The sequence below is a fragment of the Scomber japonicus genome, chromosome 6 (genome assembly GCF_027409825.1).
Source record: "Scomber japonicus isolate fScoJap1 chromosome 6, fScoJap1.pri, whole genome shotgun sequence".
Taxonomy (NCBI): domain Eukaryota; kingdom Metazoa; phylum Chordata; class Actinopteri; order Scombriformes; family Scombridae; genus Scomber; species Scomber japonicus.
The window spans coordinates 8797489-8812567 of record NC_070583.1 but is presented as its reverse complement, the minus strand read 5'-3'; the positions used below and the strand labels follow the sequence as shown (position 1 = coordinate 8812567).

At 40.5% G+C, this 15079-nt stretch overlaps 1 protein-coding gene across 1 annotated transcript in view; it reads left to right on the top strand.

Moving 5' to 3' along the window:
* acsl3a (acyl-CoA synthetase long chain family member 3a) overlaps positions 1–14798 on the top strand; it is a 33556-nt gene extending 18758 nt beyond the window's left edge. Inside the window, exons 7-16 of the mRNA XM_053320084.1 lie at positions 1218–1368; positions 2838–2961; positions 3580–3651; positions 7650–7789; positions 7882–8054; positions 10217–10291; positions 10865–11056; positions 11490–11604; positions 12788–12945; positions 13043–14798. Of these exons, the coding sequence (XP_053176059.1) occupies positions 1218–1368; positions 2838–2961; positions 3580–3651; positions 7650–7789; positions 7882–8054; positions 10217–10291; positions 10865–11056; positions 11490–11604; positions 12788–12945; positions 13043–13200 (1358 nt within the window). The 3' untranslated portion in view covers positions 13201–14798. The remainder of the gene's footprint in view (positions 1–1217; positions 1369–2837; positions 2962–3579; positions 3652–7649; positions 7790–7881; positions 8055–10216; positions 10292–10864; positions 11057–11489; positions 11605–12787; positions 12946–13042) is intronic.
* The last annotated feature ends 281 nt before the right edge of the window (positions 14799–15079 follow it).

The window sequence follows — 15079 nt, the reverse complement described above, 5'->3', positions numbered from 1 at the left end:
CTGGATCCATAGTTCCAAGCATGTAAACCTACATGGGTTCAGTTCTATCTTAATACAATACAAACACACTCATATGTTTATAGTTATGGGTTGTAATCATTATACTATATCATTATACTTTATACTGACTTTGTGAAGCAATCCCTCCATAGCTACCACAGTAGAAGAGATAGGAGACACAATTCAGTCATACTAGTAATTATTCAGTGTAAAGCTAATATGAGGCTTCAAATGTCTGAGTTGATCATATTAAGTGGGTATCTTGCAAGTTTTTTTTAGTTCAAAATCCCAACTGTGTGGTTCTCAGTGTTTCCTCACTGAGCCATGGCAGAGGTTTGTTAGTGGGTGGATGTAGCTCAGGAGGTAGAGTCGGTCAAAATACTTAACCCCAAATTGCTCCCAATGGCTGCACCAATGATGTGTGAATGGACAAGAAAAGCACTATACAAGTACAGTCCCTTTACCATTGTGTACTGGGATAAAACACCAGCACTTAATTTACAAGTGACTACTAGAATAAAGATACACACTATTCAGCTAAGTCAGACCACTCAAGCCTTTTAATAGTTTGGCTCAACTAAAGAATGCATTTTTGCACAAGACGATGACTGTGGATGTGTTATTTTATACAGTTCAGTTGAAGAAGGAGAGGATTGCTTCTCAGCCAGTATAGTTGAAAACATAGCTGTAAGAGCAAAGACAGGGGAAAAAGAGAGAAAGAGAGAGAGGAAGAGGAGCGAAAGAGGATAGATGAGTAGAGGAGGGGAGATGGTGTTTTTGGCAAGCACAGTCAGACACAAACTTTCCATTATGCCAAGAGGGCTCTGATTGTTTTTAATATGACAGCTGACAATTTTCCATCCCTGTGTTTGAACTTTTACACAGTCTCTCTTCAATTACAGACAATGTAAAATATTTCTTTGGCGTTTGACATCCCAGGCATCTTCTTTTGTCTCTCTTTATCCTGCGCACACGCATTTGTGCAACTCATAATTAGTTTGACAGAAGCTATTACTTTCACTCCAAGAATGTGTCTGTGTTTAAACATGGCTGCATTTTTGTATAAGGCTACTAAAATTTAGTGTGTGTTCTCTTGTGTGTATGTGTGCTCAGTTTCTATATAAAAACATACATGAATCACAGTGTCATGCTGCAGGCCGTTACTATAATGTGGTTCTGTAGTGTTCATCACGTGTGTGTCTCTGTTCATAATACAGCAGCACGTGAGCGTAAACAGCCGCTGCCTTCAGACATCGCGGTCATCATGTACACCAGCGGATCAACAGGTGTTCCGAAGGGCGTCATGATCTCCCATAGCAACATTATCGCCGGCATTACTGGAATGGCTGAGCGGATACCCAACCTGTGGTAAGCACATGCAGCACATTGACATTAACATTAACATGTGAGTAGTCATTAAAGGAATAGTTAGACTTTTTAGGAAACATGCTTATTAGGTTTTTTGCTAAGATTTACAGTAGACAAGATTGATACCACTCTAATGTCTCAGAGGTAAATATCAAGGTTCATTTAAATTGGCATTATACATTATAATGCAAGATTACAGAGTGAAATTAGGTTGTAGCTACCTTCCTCTACTCACATAGACAATGTATAAGTTCAAATATTTTAAAAAGGGACTTGAACAAAACAATCAATTTGGAAACCACAGACATTTAGCTTAATAATGAAAGCTGCCTACTCGCACCTCTAAACCTCTCTAAACTCTAAAGTCATGGGATGGCTGTGGCTCAGGAGGTAGAGCAGGTTGTCCAATAATGAAAAGGTCGGCGGTTCGATCCCCAACTACTTCTGTCCACATGTTGAAGTGTCTTTGGGCGAGATACTGAACCCCAAATTGCTTCTGCCAATTTTTGCCCTGTATGAGTGTGAGTAAGCAGCAGAAAAGCATTGTAAAGTGCTTTGGTCAAGCCATTTGATTGGTGGAACTCTGATTGATATGGGCTTCTTGTTGCCATGACTCAGTTCAGGGCAAGAATGACGTATTTTTGTATTTTTTATATACCATTACCTTTCCATATCCATTACTATTACTGTTTGCCCACAGTGAGGAGTGTGCTATGCTATATGCATAAATCCATCCATGCATGAGAAAGTCTCCTTAGCGTGTTAGATAACATCACAATGAGGACATTAACTTCTTCTTATCAGCTGTTCCCCACTCTTGTTTAACTCATCTCTGCTGTCAGGGGCTATATGCTGTAGGTTATAAGGTTGTGTGATAACACTATGTTTAAGAACAAATGCCAAAAGATCTCTTGATCTTACTTCCTGGTCGGCGCCTCCATGTCAGCTGAGCACGTGCAGAGGTATGAGTCAGCCAGTTAGTACCATCATGCAACAGAAGTGTTTACAGTAAAATAAAAATCAACCCCCCTCTCTCTGGGGAATGAGGCAGAGATGAGAGGAAATGCAGATGGGTGGGAGTGGAGGATGGAGGGAAAAATCAGGGAGGATGGGGGTAAGGGTGATAAAGATGCAGGTCAGAGGTTAACTAAGACAGTCGGCTTTCCTTTGTAAAAACCGTATGCCCATGCTAACACGTCCATTTAAATGTGATTTCCCAGAATTTGGATGATTTTTAAGTACTTGTATTCCCAGCGAGGGAAAAGATGGACCCAATTGATGATGTTAATCTGTTGTTGCACAGTACTCAACAATCATAAACATGCGTTACAATCACATGACTCATGATCCTAGTGATCATGATACATTAATTAATTTAGCCTGTAGAAATGAATCACACCTGATGCTTGACTGAGTATATGCTGATTACTATGAGAGCTGTATGTAAATGAATATCTTTGTGTCTACAGTGAGGAGGACACCTACATTGGCTACCTGCCTCTGGCCCACGTACTGGAGCTGAGCGCAGAGCTTGTATGTGTTGCTCATGGCTGCAGAATCGGTTATTCCTCACCTCAGACTCTGGCTGACCAGGTACAGCAAGACTCAAACAGGAATCTTTGTGTATTTCATCATAAACTGGATCTACTCTGTGCAGTTTTTTTCTCCAGATTAGCTCTTTTGGCAAATTACATTGCCTAAAGTGCCCTAGCTATTTAATACATTCATATTAAATAGCTAGGGCAGGTTATGGCACCTCTATACTTTGAGTGTGTCCATAGATCTGTTTATGGAAAACTGTGAAGTAACTTTGCATAAAAACATAACTTTTATATTATTTTTAGACTTTTGGTTTTAAAATGTTGTCTCACTTAAATAATTCAAACAAAAACTGTCAATGTCAATGCCCAGCCCTGTATGTTTAGCTAAAATGGAAAGTGACACTACTGTCAGCATCAGGGGTTTTATTCCAATTGAGCTCACATGTAGTTTGCACAAATAATCTTAGCCTTCTCACTATCTGACTGAACAGCAGTAAATGTATCATTGTGTTTGTAAAATCAAATCAATGCATTTTTTATTGTAAATAATCCAATGATGGGCAAAAAATGAGCTGGAAATAATATTTGTAATCTACTGTAAATCCAAATTAGAAGCTGGAAATATGAATTGTCTAATCATTATTGTGATGTTTCTTTTTCCCATCCATAGTCAACCAAGATCAAAAAGGGAAGCAAGGGAGACACCAGCCTCCTGCAGCCCACTCTGATGGCAGCTGTGCCGGTACGACATTACACCCAGCACAGCACTATACTGCATTAAACTGCCTGAACATAGACACTAAGTCACCCTCCCTTAAATCTATGTTTCAAGACATGCTCTTGGCTTGACTTTGGGATCGTCTGGCAGCAGATCAGATTTCAGTCTGTCTTTGTTTGTTCTCCAGCTGTGGATTAGCACTGACAGAGTCCAGCAGGCCTTGATCTGCTGGCTGAGCCTCTGCACAGACCGTGACGTAAATACTCTCTGCCTAACATCACTGGATTATGCTGCTGTATCACTTAAGAATGAAAAGACTGGACGGTTAGACACCCAGGGGCTAAAAAGGTAGATTATAAAATTGACAATTTCTGCTCATCTTTGAAGTGATTAATCCAGTTCAGCAGCGATGACGCCAAGATGGGTTTTACTCAAAACCTAGCAAGGCCGTATTTATGTTGTCTATGGCAACTTTCCAACAATCGAGCAAAAGCGGGCGTCCCACCCTTCTTAAGTGCTTTTATTTGTTTTAGAAGGAGTTTCCAGTTTAGGGGGGAAAAAGTAGGACATACAGTGTGAGCTGATCAGTAAAAGTTTGCAGTCAGGGTGTTACCATTAATGTTCTCTGATACAGTGTTCACACGGCCTTCAGTGTCAGTGTAGATTATTGCACTCAAATATTCAAGGATTAAAGCTGTAATAATCAATATGCTTATATTACCAATTGATCAACTGACAATGTGTGTGTGAAAAGGGTTGTTCATAGTGACAAACCTGCCGAAAATGATCACCCCACTCTGCAGCTCTACAGAGGGTTTCGCTTGCTCATTGTTTTCACTGACAGTCAACAACATTTGAAAAGAGTTTCGTTCTTCGTTATTTCAGGTGACTGGTTCACTCTACTTTTTGAATGAAGATTTATTACATTGCTTCTGCAGCGTATTCATGCTGTCAGAGGTGCAGAGGTAAAAGAAATATAGAGCTGCTGCATTCATATTACATATCAGCAAGAGACAACAAACAGGCTCTGAATGGATGTACTTCTTAGCCATTTACTTTGTAATCATCTCTGTAATATAATATGTTTAAAAATATGGAACTATGAAGCTGGTCCTGTCAGGGTAGGGAAGCAAGATCTGTGAAATAAAAAGGAGAATTCTTTTGGCCATGACTTTCTAATATTAATAAACTTGTTATGGTAAATCGAGACAAACCTCTGAATGGACAAAAGAAGATCTGAGAGCCTTCCTCTCCACATCTGTTCCCAAGCTGGATCTTGATCAGCTTTAATTTGGAGAATGATCACTTGACTGATGTGTTGTCACTGGCAATGAAGCTATAATTTTGAAGAGCTTTGTCAGCTTTGGGAAGACTGTGTCCACATCATGCTCTTTAACTCTTTAAGGCACATAAGCATAGCTTGAACATTGCTGATAGTGAGTGCATAGGAACAGTGGAACACCTACAATTCAGTGGCAATACTGTCCTCCATGTCATAGAATTGAAAACATCATGTAAAGACTGGACAGCTCTGTCATTTGTCATGCCTTTCCAGTGCCCTGAGGTGGTGAGGCACTGACATACAGCACCTGACCTGCATTGGCCCTCTTGCCTTTGCCATGTATATATTTAATATAATAATAGGATAATCCAAGTACAATCCAAGCTAAAGTGCTGTCAGCACATTCTAAATACGAATACCTTAGATATTTGACTACACCACAAGGTTGATTTCCAGTTTGATGCTCTTTTTTTGACAAAAATTAATTGAAACAAAATCTCTTGTCCAATGAAAGCATGAACTCTATGGTGTAGGACTACTGTTCAAACCTATGAACATTTCAAAACCCCAAAGATGAGTAATGTGTGTCTTTAATGAATTATACAAAGAATTATACAGAGAAATTTGACATTGACAATTTGACATTCAACAAATTACAATTCCATTGCCGTACACCAACTGGTTCAAGACAATACGCCCTTCTCGCTGTATGTTCTCGTGCTCTCTCACAATGAGCAAAGCCCCGCCACCACATCCCCACCCACCCCCATCTCCCAGCGGTCGTAGCGTAAAGGGCAGAGGGCCCCAGTGTCTGGAACCATTCACAGCTGTAAACGGAACGTGAGAAAGCCCCATGTGGTTATCCCCACGAAACACACTCATGCAAACATACACACACATACACACACACACATACAAATTGTTTGCTGTGATATGACAACAGGCTGCTGCATGAATCCTGTGTCGACTTCCTCTCTCACTGCCTTAGCTTCACACACACACACACACACACAGCGAGCGTACACACCCACAGGGACCAGCTGGTTTTTATTGTTTTTTTTGTATGTACCCTTTCCTCTATTTCACTGAGTCCAGCTTTTTGAAGGTAATTTGATGATAATAATGACGTGTTCTTGGTTAGTGGGTTTCCCCAACCATCGCTACCCCCCTTGACTGGGTTATAATCAGGCTACAAAATAATACCAACTTGTTTAACTGGCATTCCGGTTCCCAGTGCCCTTCTGTCCCTGTCACCAAATTTATTTAGCTCTGTTTATCATCTGAGCTAAATAGTCAAAGTAATTGCATCAACGTGGGTGGACTGGAGTGAAAAGCTCTCTCATAATGCTGAAAACACAGAATTGCCAGCCAAATGGCAGCTTTTTAATATCTGGGAGCGCTTGGTTTTGTTTTTACAGCACATTTGAGGTATGATTGAGCCACAGTCATCAACTTGCACTGCAATTTCAAACAGAAAAGCTCCAATAAACCAATTATTCTTTACATGCCTAGCATTGGCCACAGCCACAGAGATATTTTTTCTTAGTTAGTTTGGATGTAGTAGGCAATAGTTTGCTACCATTTTAGCCATAATCTAATGATATGTGATGTGCCTGTCAACTGTTTTCAGCCCCCTAGTGGCCAAAAGTTGATGATTGAAGTTTTAAGTTTTTTCTGTCTGTATTACTAAATGTGAGTTCATCTTTTTCCAGTTTTGCTAAATGTTGCATTTTGTTTTAGAATTGTGCAATTGTAAAACTAATTGATACATTAACAAATCATATCCACTCCACCTTATACCACACCTCACTGTTTGGCAAAAGAGCTTTTTTTTGGCCAAAGATTTCAGACTAATTAGCTGTAGTTTCATACACAGGCCCCACTTGCTGTAACAAGTGGAACAAGTAAGCTAGAGTTCTGTTTTGTTTCTCATTGAACCCAGCCAGAGATCCATCCTTGTGGACTGCGTTGGATTTCCTCTGGTTTTGTAGGTCAATTGTTGTGTTGTTCCGCTGGGCAGCCTTTGCTGTTATGCAACTGAACTGTAAAGAGACACACATGTTCCGCGCTGTTCTAATTTGTTCCTCTGGGGAGAACGTCAATGCAGAGAAAGTTGTTCTGCTGTTTATGTGTTTAGTGATTTATAATCTCTGACCTACTTAGATATAAACATAAAACAATAGGCATGTATAGTGTTTAAAACAACTATATGGACAACTGAGATGGGGTCATAGTAAATAGCTCTATAGCCATGACCTCATTTCAGCTTCCTTTCAATTCCCTTTTGAATTTTACTATCCCCTTTTAAAAAAAACTATACTAACAACAAACAAACCCTAAATATTAAACATATCATTGGCTCTGATCTCGTCAAGTATGTGTGCTTTGCCTCTGTACTTAAGATCAGACGGTCTACTTGAAGGTGTCACAGCTCTGGCTGGGTGCCATATTAGGAGTTGTTATGGCAAAGGATCTGTTCTGCGCGTACTGAATGAGATTTTTCATTTTATCTTCAATGAAGATAGAAAGAGACAGAAAATGTATGAAGATTCTTCATACATTTTCTGTCTCTTTCACTGTGTTTATTTTAGCTTTTTTTGCTACATTTTGGCTTCTTCCACCTCAGTCTTATTTTTTCTGTACTGGTTTGACTGCTTTCTGTCATTAATTCATTAGGTCTCACTCTATAAATATCTTTATCTCTTTATCTCACTTCATTCCCTGTCCCCCTTCCTTGTAGGAGATCATGGATCGTATCTATAAGAACGTGATGACAAAAGTCGAGGAGATGAACTGTGTCCAGCGAACACTCTTCATTCTGGCATACAACTACAAACTGGATCAGCTTGCCAAAGGATACAGCACACCTCTATGTGACAAGTATGTAGAGGAGATTTTAGAAGTTCTTCAACCAGTAGAGCTTGTAATTCTCAGATGTTCCCCTGACAATCTGCCTCCATTTACCCACTTAGGTTTGTCTTCAGGAAAGTTCGGTCTCTCCTCGGCGGTCAGATGAGGGTCTTGTTATCAGGTGGAGCGCCGCTGTCCGCTGCCACGCAACGCTTCATGAACGTGTGTTTCTGTTGCCCAGTGGGTCAGGGATACGGCCTGACGGAGACCTGCGGCGCTGGAACAATTAGCGAGCGTAAGCAACCGTGAGAGTCATACAACAGCATAAAAATTAAACTGCAAAAAGGATATTTAGAAATATCCAATAAATCACACATACACTGACACTAACACTAGGCTGTATCATGCATTTCACTCGTGTAACTGAGACTCAACTGCTGTCAGTCACATACGCTCTGTCTCAAATCACATACTTCTGTTGGTACAATGGTACCAAAGGTGTAGTACACTGTGTACACTATGTACATGCTTGTGTAGTGCTCAAATTTTGACAGGGTAATGTCTCAAATCAAACACAGTGTTGCACACTTACTGGAAATTACGATTTGCTAGTTAGCAAGCTAGCATTAGTAAGCTAGTGTTAACATTCGCATTATCGTTCGCCATCTCATGGCTTATATGACAACAGTATAATGGTATAGCCAAGATGGCGACAATTGAAGGCGAAAGGTGTCAATAGGTCCACCCACAACTTCTTGACCGTTTTACCACTTACAGTGCACTCAATTTTTCCATATTCAGCGTCAACACATTGATGCAAAATATTAAGTGTAAATACAGAAATAAGAGATTTGAGACACAGCAACACTCTCGACCTCTTCACCTCCAAACCACAGTTACTTATGTAACTACAGTTCTATGAATCAAAGAGTTAGACTCTGTTGCCATGCTAGTGGTGTGGCTCTAGGGATGATGGTGGCTGGTCCACAGCTTTAGCCCAGACTGAAATATCTAAACAACCGCTGGATGGACTGTCATGAAACATCCTGATCTACACTTTGTGTTTAGTGCTAATTAGAAACTAATGGTGCATTCCATTTGTACTCAGAAGTCGGAATTTCCAAGTTCCCAGTTGGAAGTGTCCAGTGGAAGGCATCCTGAAGTCGGATTTCTGACTCGGAAAGTCGTAAGAACCTCACTAGCCCCAATCTGAAAATCCAAGATGACTGACTTGTGCAACAATAGTGTGAAAGTTGTAACAATGTTTATTAGCACTTCTATCTTAATTGTGTCACATTAAATCAGTCGTGCAGCACTGTCCAACTTCTATCTGAGGACATGTTGCTACGCTGTTTGTATGTGTACTTACAGTGTAATGCATTTTTATCAACTGGTGTTGCTAGCAATGGCTAACTAGAGCTGGTTTACTGACATCTTGAACTGCAATGATTCAAACTCAAATACAGCATACAACATGCTAAACTAAGGACCTGATGACTGACGCATGACTGTAGACTTTTATTTAATGTCTTATTTATCTGCAACTGCTTTACATAAGAGGGCAGCAATTACTAGGAAAAATCAGTTTATAGCTTTTTGTTTGTTTATAATTATTCAGCCGTAGCCATTTAATCAAAACTAAATTAGTATCTGGCTTCATCTAGTGAACCACTAACTGGAAACATGGCACATTATTATGCAACTGTGGGAAGTTCAGACAGAAAAAGATGGAGTTTCCACAACCTACAGGCTGAGATAAAAGCAATGGGAGGATGTGAGGGAACCAGTATTTTGCAGCAGGGATGGGAAAATAGATGAGAGGAAAATGATTAGCAGATATATTGTGAGTGGGTCATAGTAAACAGAGAAGGGAATGGGTTTCTGATTTGAAAAGGGAGATATAGTGTGGAAAAATCAACATGAGCAACAAGTCCTTGCACTCTGAGGGCTCCGGTTAGCCACAAGTTACTGGCCCGTCGTTCAACTCTCAAAACAAGGGAATGTGAACATGTGTGCACGTTTTCTTAAATCAAATAAAAATTGCGGACAGTCCTCCAGTTTCTCATAAAAAGGGAAATCATTTCATTAATCCCTACATAATGTACGTAAAAGAATGCCACTCATAGCTGCGGTGGTACTGCTTGTGCCAGTAATCTGTTTTGAGCTTTACAGCTTATCTATTGGCGCTCATTGCCAACACATTAGTTAGAAAATGGAAATATTCCCAGCCTTTCCCAAGCAGACTAAACCAACAGAGCGGCTCGCTGTCCATCACTCTCTCCGCTGCAGTCATCCGAGCCAGGAAAACACTGGTTTGTGGACATTCCTTTGGGATGGAGTTTCCATGGCGAGGGGAGCAAGTGGGGTCGTATTGCCATGGCAATAAATTTCATGCCTTGATGATAGCGTGCTTTCTGATCTGCATGCATGCGTGTGTGTGTGTTTTGTCTGTTCCAGTATGGGATTACAGCACTGGGAGAGTGGGAGGGCCGCTGGTTTGCTGTGAGATCAAGCTCAAGGACTGGGTGGAGGGTGAGTGATACTGGGAGAAGAGCCACACACTCACACTCACACACACACACACACACACACACACACACACACACACACACACACACACACACACACACACACACACACACACAGTACATGATAAGATGATAGAGTCACATGGACATCCATTAGTACTTTTTGCTCTTCTTTGTTAGATCTCATGCACACACACATATACACACACACAAGTATCCATCCGCCAGTATTTTCAACATTTCCCAGGCTAGTGAGAATGTCAGCATTAAAGGAGAGATCTCTGTAGCCTGTCCATAACCTTGTAAGGAAAGGATATCACTTTCCTCTCCACTCATGTACAACTCTCCATCTTTTTACACAAGGGATCATAAATCATTTTTAATACACTCGGTTAAATTTCAATACTTATCAAGTTGACTTTATTACCTGCTTGGCTTGCACAGCAGAAATAGAGTTTAAAGTAAACACGCTGTCAGCTTTTTATCTCGGCAAAATAATGTTGAGGGAGAATAAAAACGTTTTTTATTGCTGTTTTTTTCAGTTGCAATGGAGTGATGTTAAAACTCTTGCTTTCAGGCGGTTACCGTAGCACAGACGAGCCGCATCCCAGAGGAGAGATTCTCATTGGTGGACCCAACATCACCATGGGATACTACAAGAACGAGGCTAAAAACCAAGAGGATTTCTTTGTGGATGAGAAAGGCCAGCGGTGGTTCTGCACGGGAGACATCGGGGAGTTTCACGAGGACGGGTGCCTCAAGATAATTGGTGAGGAGGCGTGGATCAGAGTAATGATGATGATGATGATGATGTTGGAGGAGTGAGTGAGACGCAGATTTCCACTTTGGGTAATCTCATCCCAGTTTGGATAAAGCACAAATTATCAACTGTGCCCCACATTCTTGGATTTCTCCCAGATCAAACCTCCTCTGCTCTACTTCCATCCATCAGTCTGGCAGGAATCTTTTAACAAATCAGATTTTTACCTCACTTCCCAGAATGACTCCACACAGTCCTGTCTACTTCAGCCAGAACCTCCCAACTTTTGCCTTTTTATGTACACCACTCAGATATACACAGTTTGGTCTTTCCCCCCCTCCCTTTCTTTTGAAGATATGACTGTACACACTCTATCTACTATTGTAAAAGTGCACATGGACACACACGTAGTTACAAGCATCTGTCTCCTCTCTGTTTCCAGATCGTAAGAAAGACTTGGTGAAGCTGCAGGCGGGAGAGTATGTCTCCCTGGGAAAGGTGGAGGCCATGTTGAAGAACTGCCCACTGATTGACAACATCTGCGCCTATGCCAACAGGTGTGTTTGAGTGCAACAGGTGCAAACGCTATTTAAATACAGCCTGTATTATATGTTTGCCATCTGTGTAACACTTGTTTTCAGTTTCAATGGCTGTAAAAGGGGAGCAAATCAATATTAGTTTCTTCCTGTGCTGCTTCATAATGTTAATGCTCAAATTAGTTTTTATGATATTAACAATAAACCAAATGAATACATATAATCTGAAAGGAGATGCTTGTACCATTTCTTTTAAAACATCACCCAACTGATCTGCTCTACAAAGCTTTTTAATCCTCCAGCATAATTGGTTTTAGCTTTATCACACATTTACCGTTTAATTAACTTCACAGCAGCAGCTTGAAATAAATAAATGAGAGAGAGAGAAGCTAAAACTAAGACTTCCATTTAGCAGGTCAGAAACAAATCATCAAATGAACACTAACATTTTTCTGTGAGTGCTGGATGTGTAAACAGCCCCCTAGTGGCTTCAGCAATCAATCAGTGTAGCTTTATCTGATCTTAATATTGAATAGTTGCCTTATACAGTAAACACCAATAGACCTGTCACGATAACTACTTTTGTTGGACGATATATTGTAATAGTCACGATAAACAACATTATTGTCATTAGAAGATTATTTTAGACCATTGATATAATGATAATATAAAAGCACAATAATGCAAGGGGTCTGGGGGTTGGGATTGGACAAAATTATGTACGATAACATAATTATTGTGACAAGTCTAAATCCAAATTGTGTCACACTTTGACAAACACTAAAGTTTATATCCTCACTGCTTTTGCTTGCAGCACACAAGAAAGCACTTTTAGGGAGATCATAGCTTCTACCTACATACATTACATCATGACTCATTTTGAAGGTGGTGGAAAGAATCTCAAACACGTCTGACCTTCGTGACCACAAATGTGAACATCTTACTGCAGCCTGACATGTTTATCAGTATTCAGTGTAATCTTTTCATGCTCCATTGAGTTTCAGTATTGTTCCAGCATCCTTATAAGTGCAAATGTGTCACATTGTGAAGACCTGCTAAATTGTCTCTTCAATTTACTGCCCATGTTTGTGTCGATGACTATATTTGGCCAAACATTCAGCGGGCTAGAATGCACACACAAGACTGCTCTGTGTTTGTATGCTGTGTCACACCCATCTCTTTGTCGTCTCTTCTCATTCTGCAGTGATGAGACATACGTTATAGGCTTCGTGGTACCCAATCAGAAGCACTTCCTGGCCCTGGCTAACCAGTACGGTGTCCGAGGCGTATTTGAGGAGCTGTGCAACAGTAAGGCCATGGAGGAGCTGGCCCTCAAAGTCATCACCGAGGCTGCTCTAACAGGTAGGAAGAGCTCTGGATATGTGGAGGCTTCAGATTTTATAGTGATGGAACTTTTCTTTTTAAGAGTTACAAGTTCATGTTTGATCTTCTGTTGCAGCCCAGCTGGAGAGGTTTGAGATCCCTCGCAAGATCCGCCTGAGTCCAGACCCGTGGACCCCCGAGACAGGATTAGTGACTGATGCGTTCAAGCTCAAACGTAAAGAGCTGAAAACACATTACCAGAGCGACATAGAGAGAATGTACGGTGGGAAATGATGACCAAGACCAGCACAGCATTGTTCATTCTCAAAGCACAGACCAGACCAACAGTTGACTCTGAAACACTCCCAATAAACCCCCCCCCCTTTTTTCTTCTACCCCATCAACAGAAAAGCAGGGTTGCAATTTCCCTCTTTATTGTGCACATATTAACAGATTCCACCACGGAAACAGCTTTGACTTGAATTTGTAACCACAGACAAGCCAAAAAAAAAAAAAAAAAAAAAACGTAAATGGAGAAATATTGAAGAAGAACACAAAAGATCCCTGTTTGTTGCTGCCTTTTACATTTTTTGTCTAGTTGCGTGGCCTCTTTATTGAAGTCTTTATTGTTCCAGATGTGAGTTATGAAACAGATAGTGTGATAGCTGATGTTGTCTGTTGAACTCTTGCCTGAGCGCCGCAGCAGAAGCTCAGGTCAGGCAGACGGGTTCGTAGCCTCGTTGCTTCGTGCTCATCCGCAAAAACTCCACAATTACCACGTTCCTCCTTAAATCTTCTCTTAAGTTGTCTTTCCTGCAGGTCAGGAGACAGTTAGCTTCTTTTTTTCTCTCTCTCTCTCTCTCTCTCTGTGTTCTCTTCACATGTTTTGAGTTCTGTGAATGGTTTATTTTATTTCCCACCCACAGTCCGACTCCGACTCCCAGGCTCGTGGGACGTCTCTCGCACCAGCACATCTTGTTTCCAAAAGCACAAAGTCATTCCAGGGCAAAAAACGCGACTAGCTGGTTGGTGAGAATGCTGAGCTCATATCTGGTCTAATAACTTTTTATCTTTACATTATCAACAGTCAGACGGTTGCTCCTTTTCTTTTTCTTTTTTTTTTTTAGGATAATACACCAACCAAACTTATTTAAAAGATTTTTAAAAAAAACAAAGATGCATTGTTGTTTAGTCTTTTGAAATTTTCATACAGTGATAGAATCTACTTTTGTTAATGCTGCACAGACCATAGTGTGCACCAAAAGGCACATTCACTTGCTTGTATTACAATACTGATGAAATGACTGTGTAATCATTGTCATGTTTGATAAATCATAGTGCAATATGAAATCCTGTCCAAATAAGGCAGTTGATTACAGACAGGATTTAAATAAAGCTTTTTCAATGTGCGTAGGTGCACCGGTTGAAGAATTGGCAGACTTTGCAAGTGTGTGTGTGTGTCTGTGTGTCTGTGTGTGTATGTGGTTAAAATGAATTTTGCAGGACCGTCATCACCAGTGTAATGCCTTTCTCGCATATTTCTTTGTCATCTTGTACGAGTATGACCGAGTGTGAGACTCATCCACGTCCGTACGCAGCACAGGCACGCTCCCAGCATCCCTCACAATGTGACACTTGCTGCCTTTTCTTGTGATTCTGAGTCACGCCTTTCTAATCTCTGGCTGATTTGACTTTGACTTGTACATACATGTGCGTGGAGCTGCCATCAGCACATGAAGCAAAATGTAAAAAAGAATTTATTTTAAAGATATTTAACTGTATCTGTTATCATAGACCAGTTCTCTGGAGACCCTGCCTTGTATATCCGACTATTTATTTGTAATTTGCTTTTGGAAAATACTCAAATGAAGTAAATAAAGATTATGTTTGGTCTGAGTATATTATTGATTTTAGAAGACTGTATTCCTGATTCTTGCCACACACTCACCTCTACTCATAATTATTTTGTATTTAGGATATCAGTACCTCATTGGGCGTGAAACTGACGTGACTGAAAGAGAAGACGGACAGATGATGATGTTTATTTATGTCTGAACTTCTCAGCTAAAGCAAAAAGGAAATGAGTGAAATCATCTCTCGCTGATTCAATAATAATCACCACTGACTGGAATTTAATCCCATTCAATCGTCAGCGCTCACCATTGCTTACAGA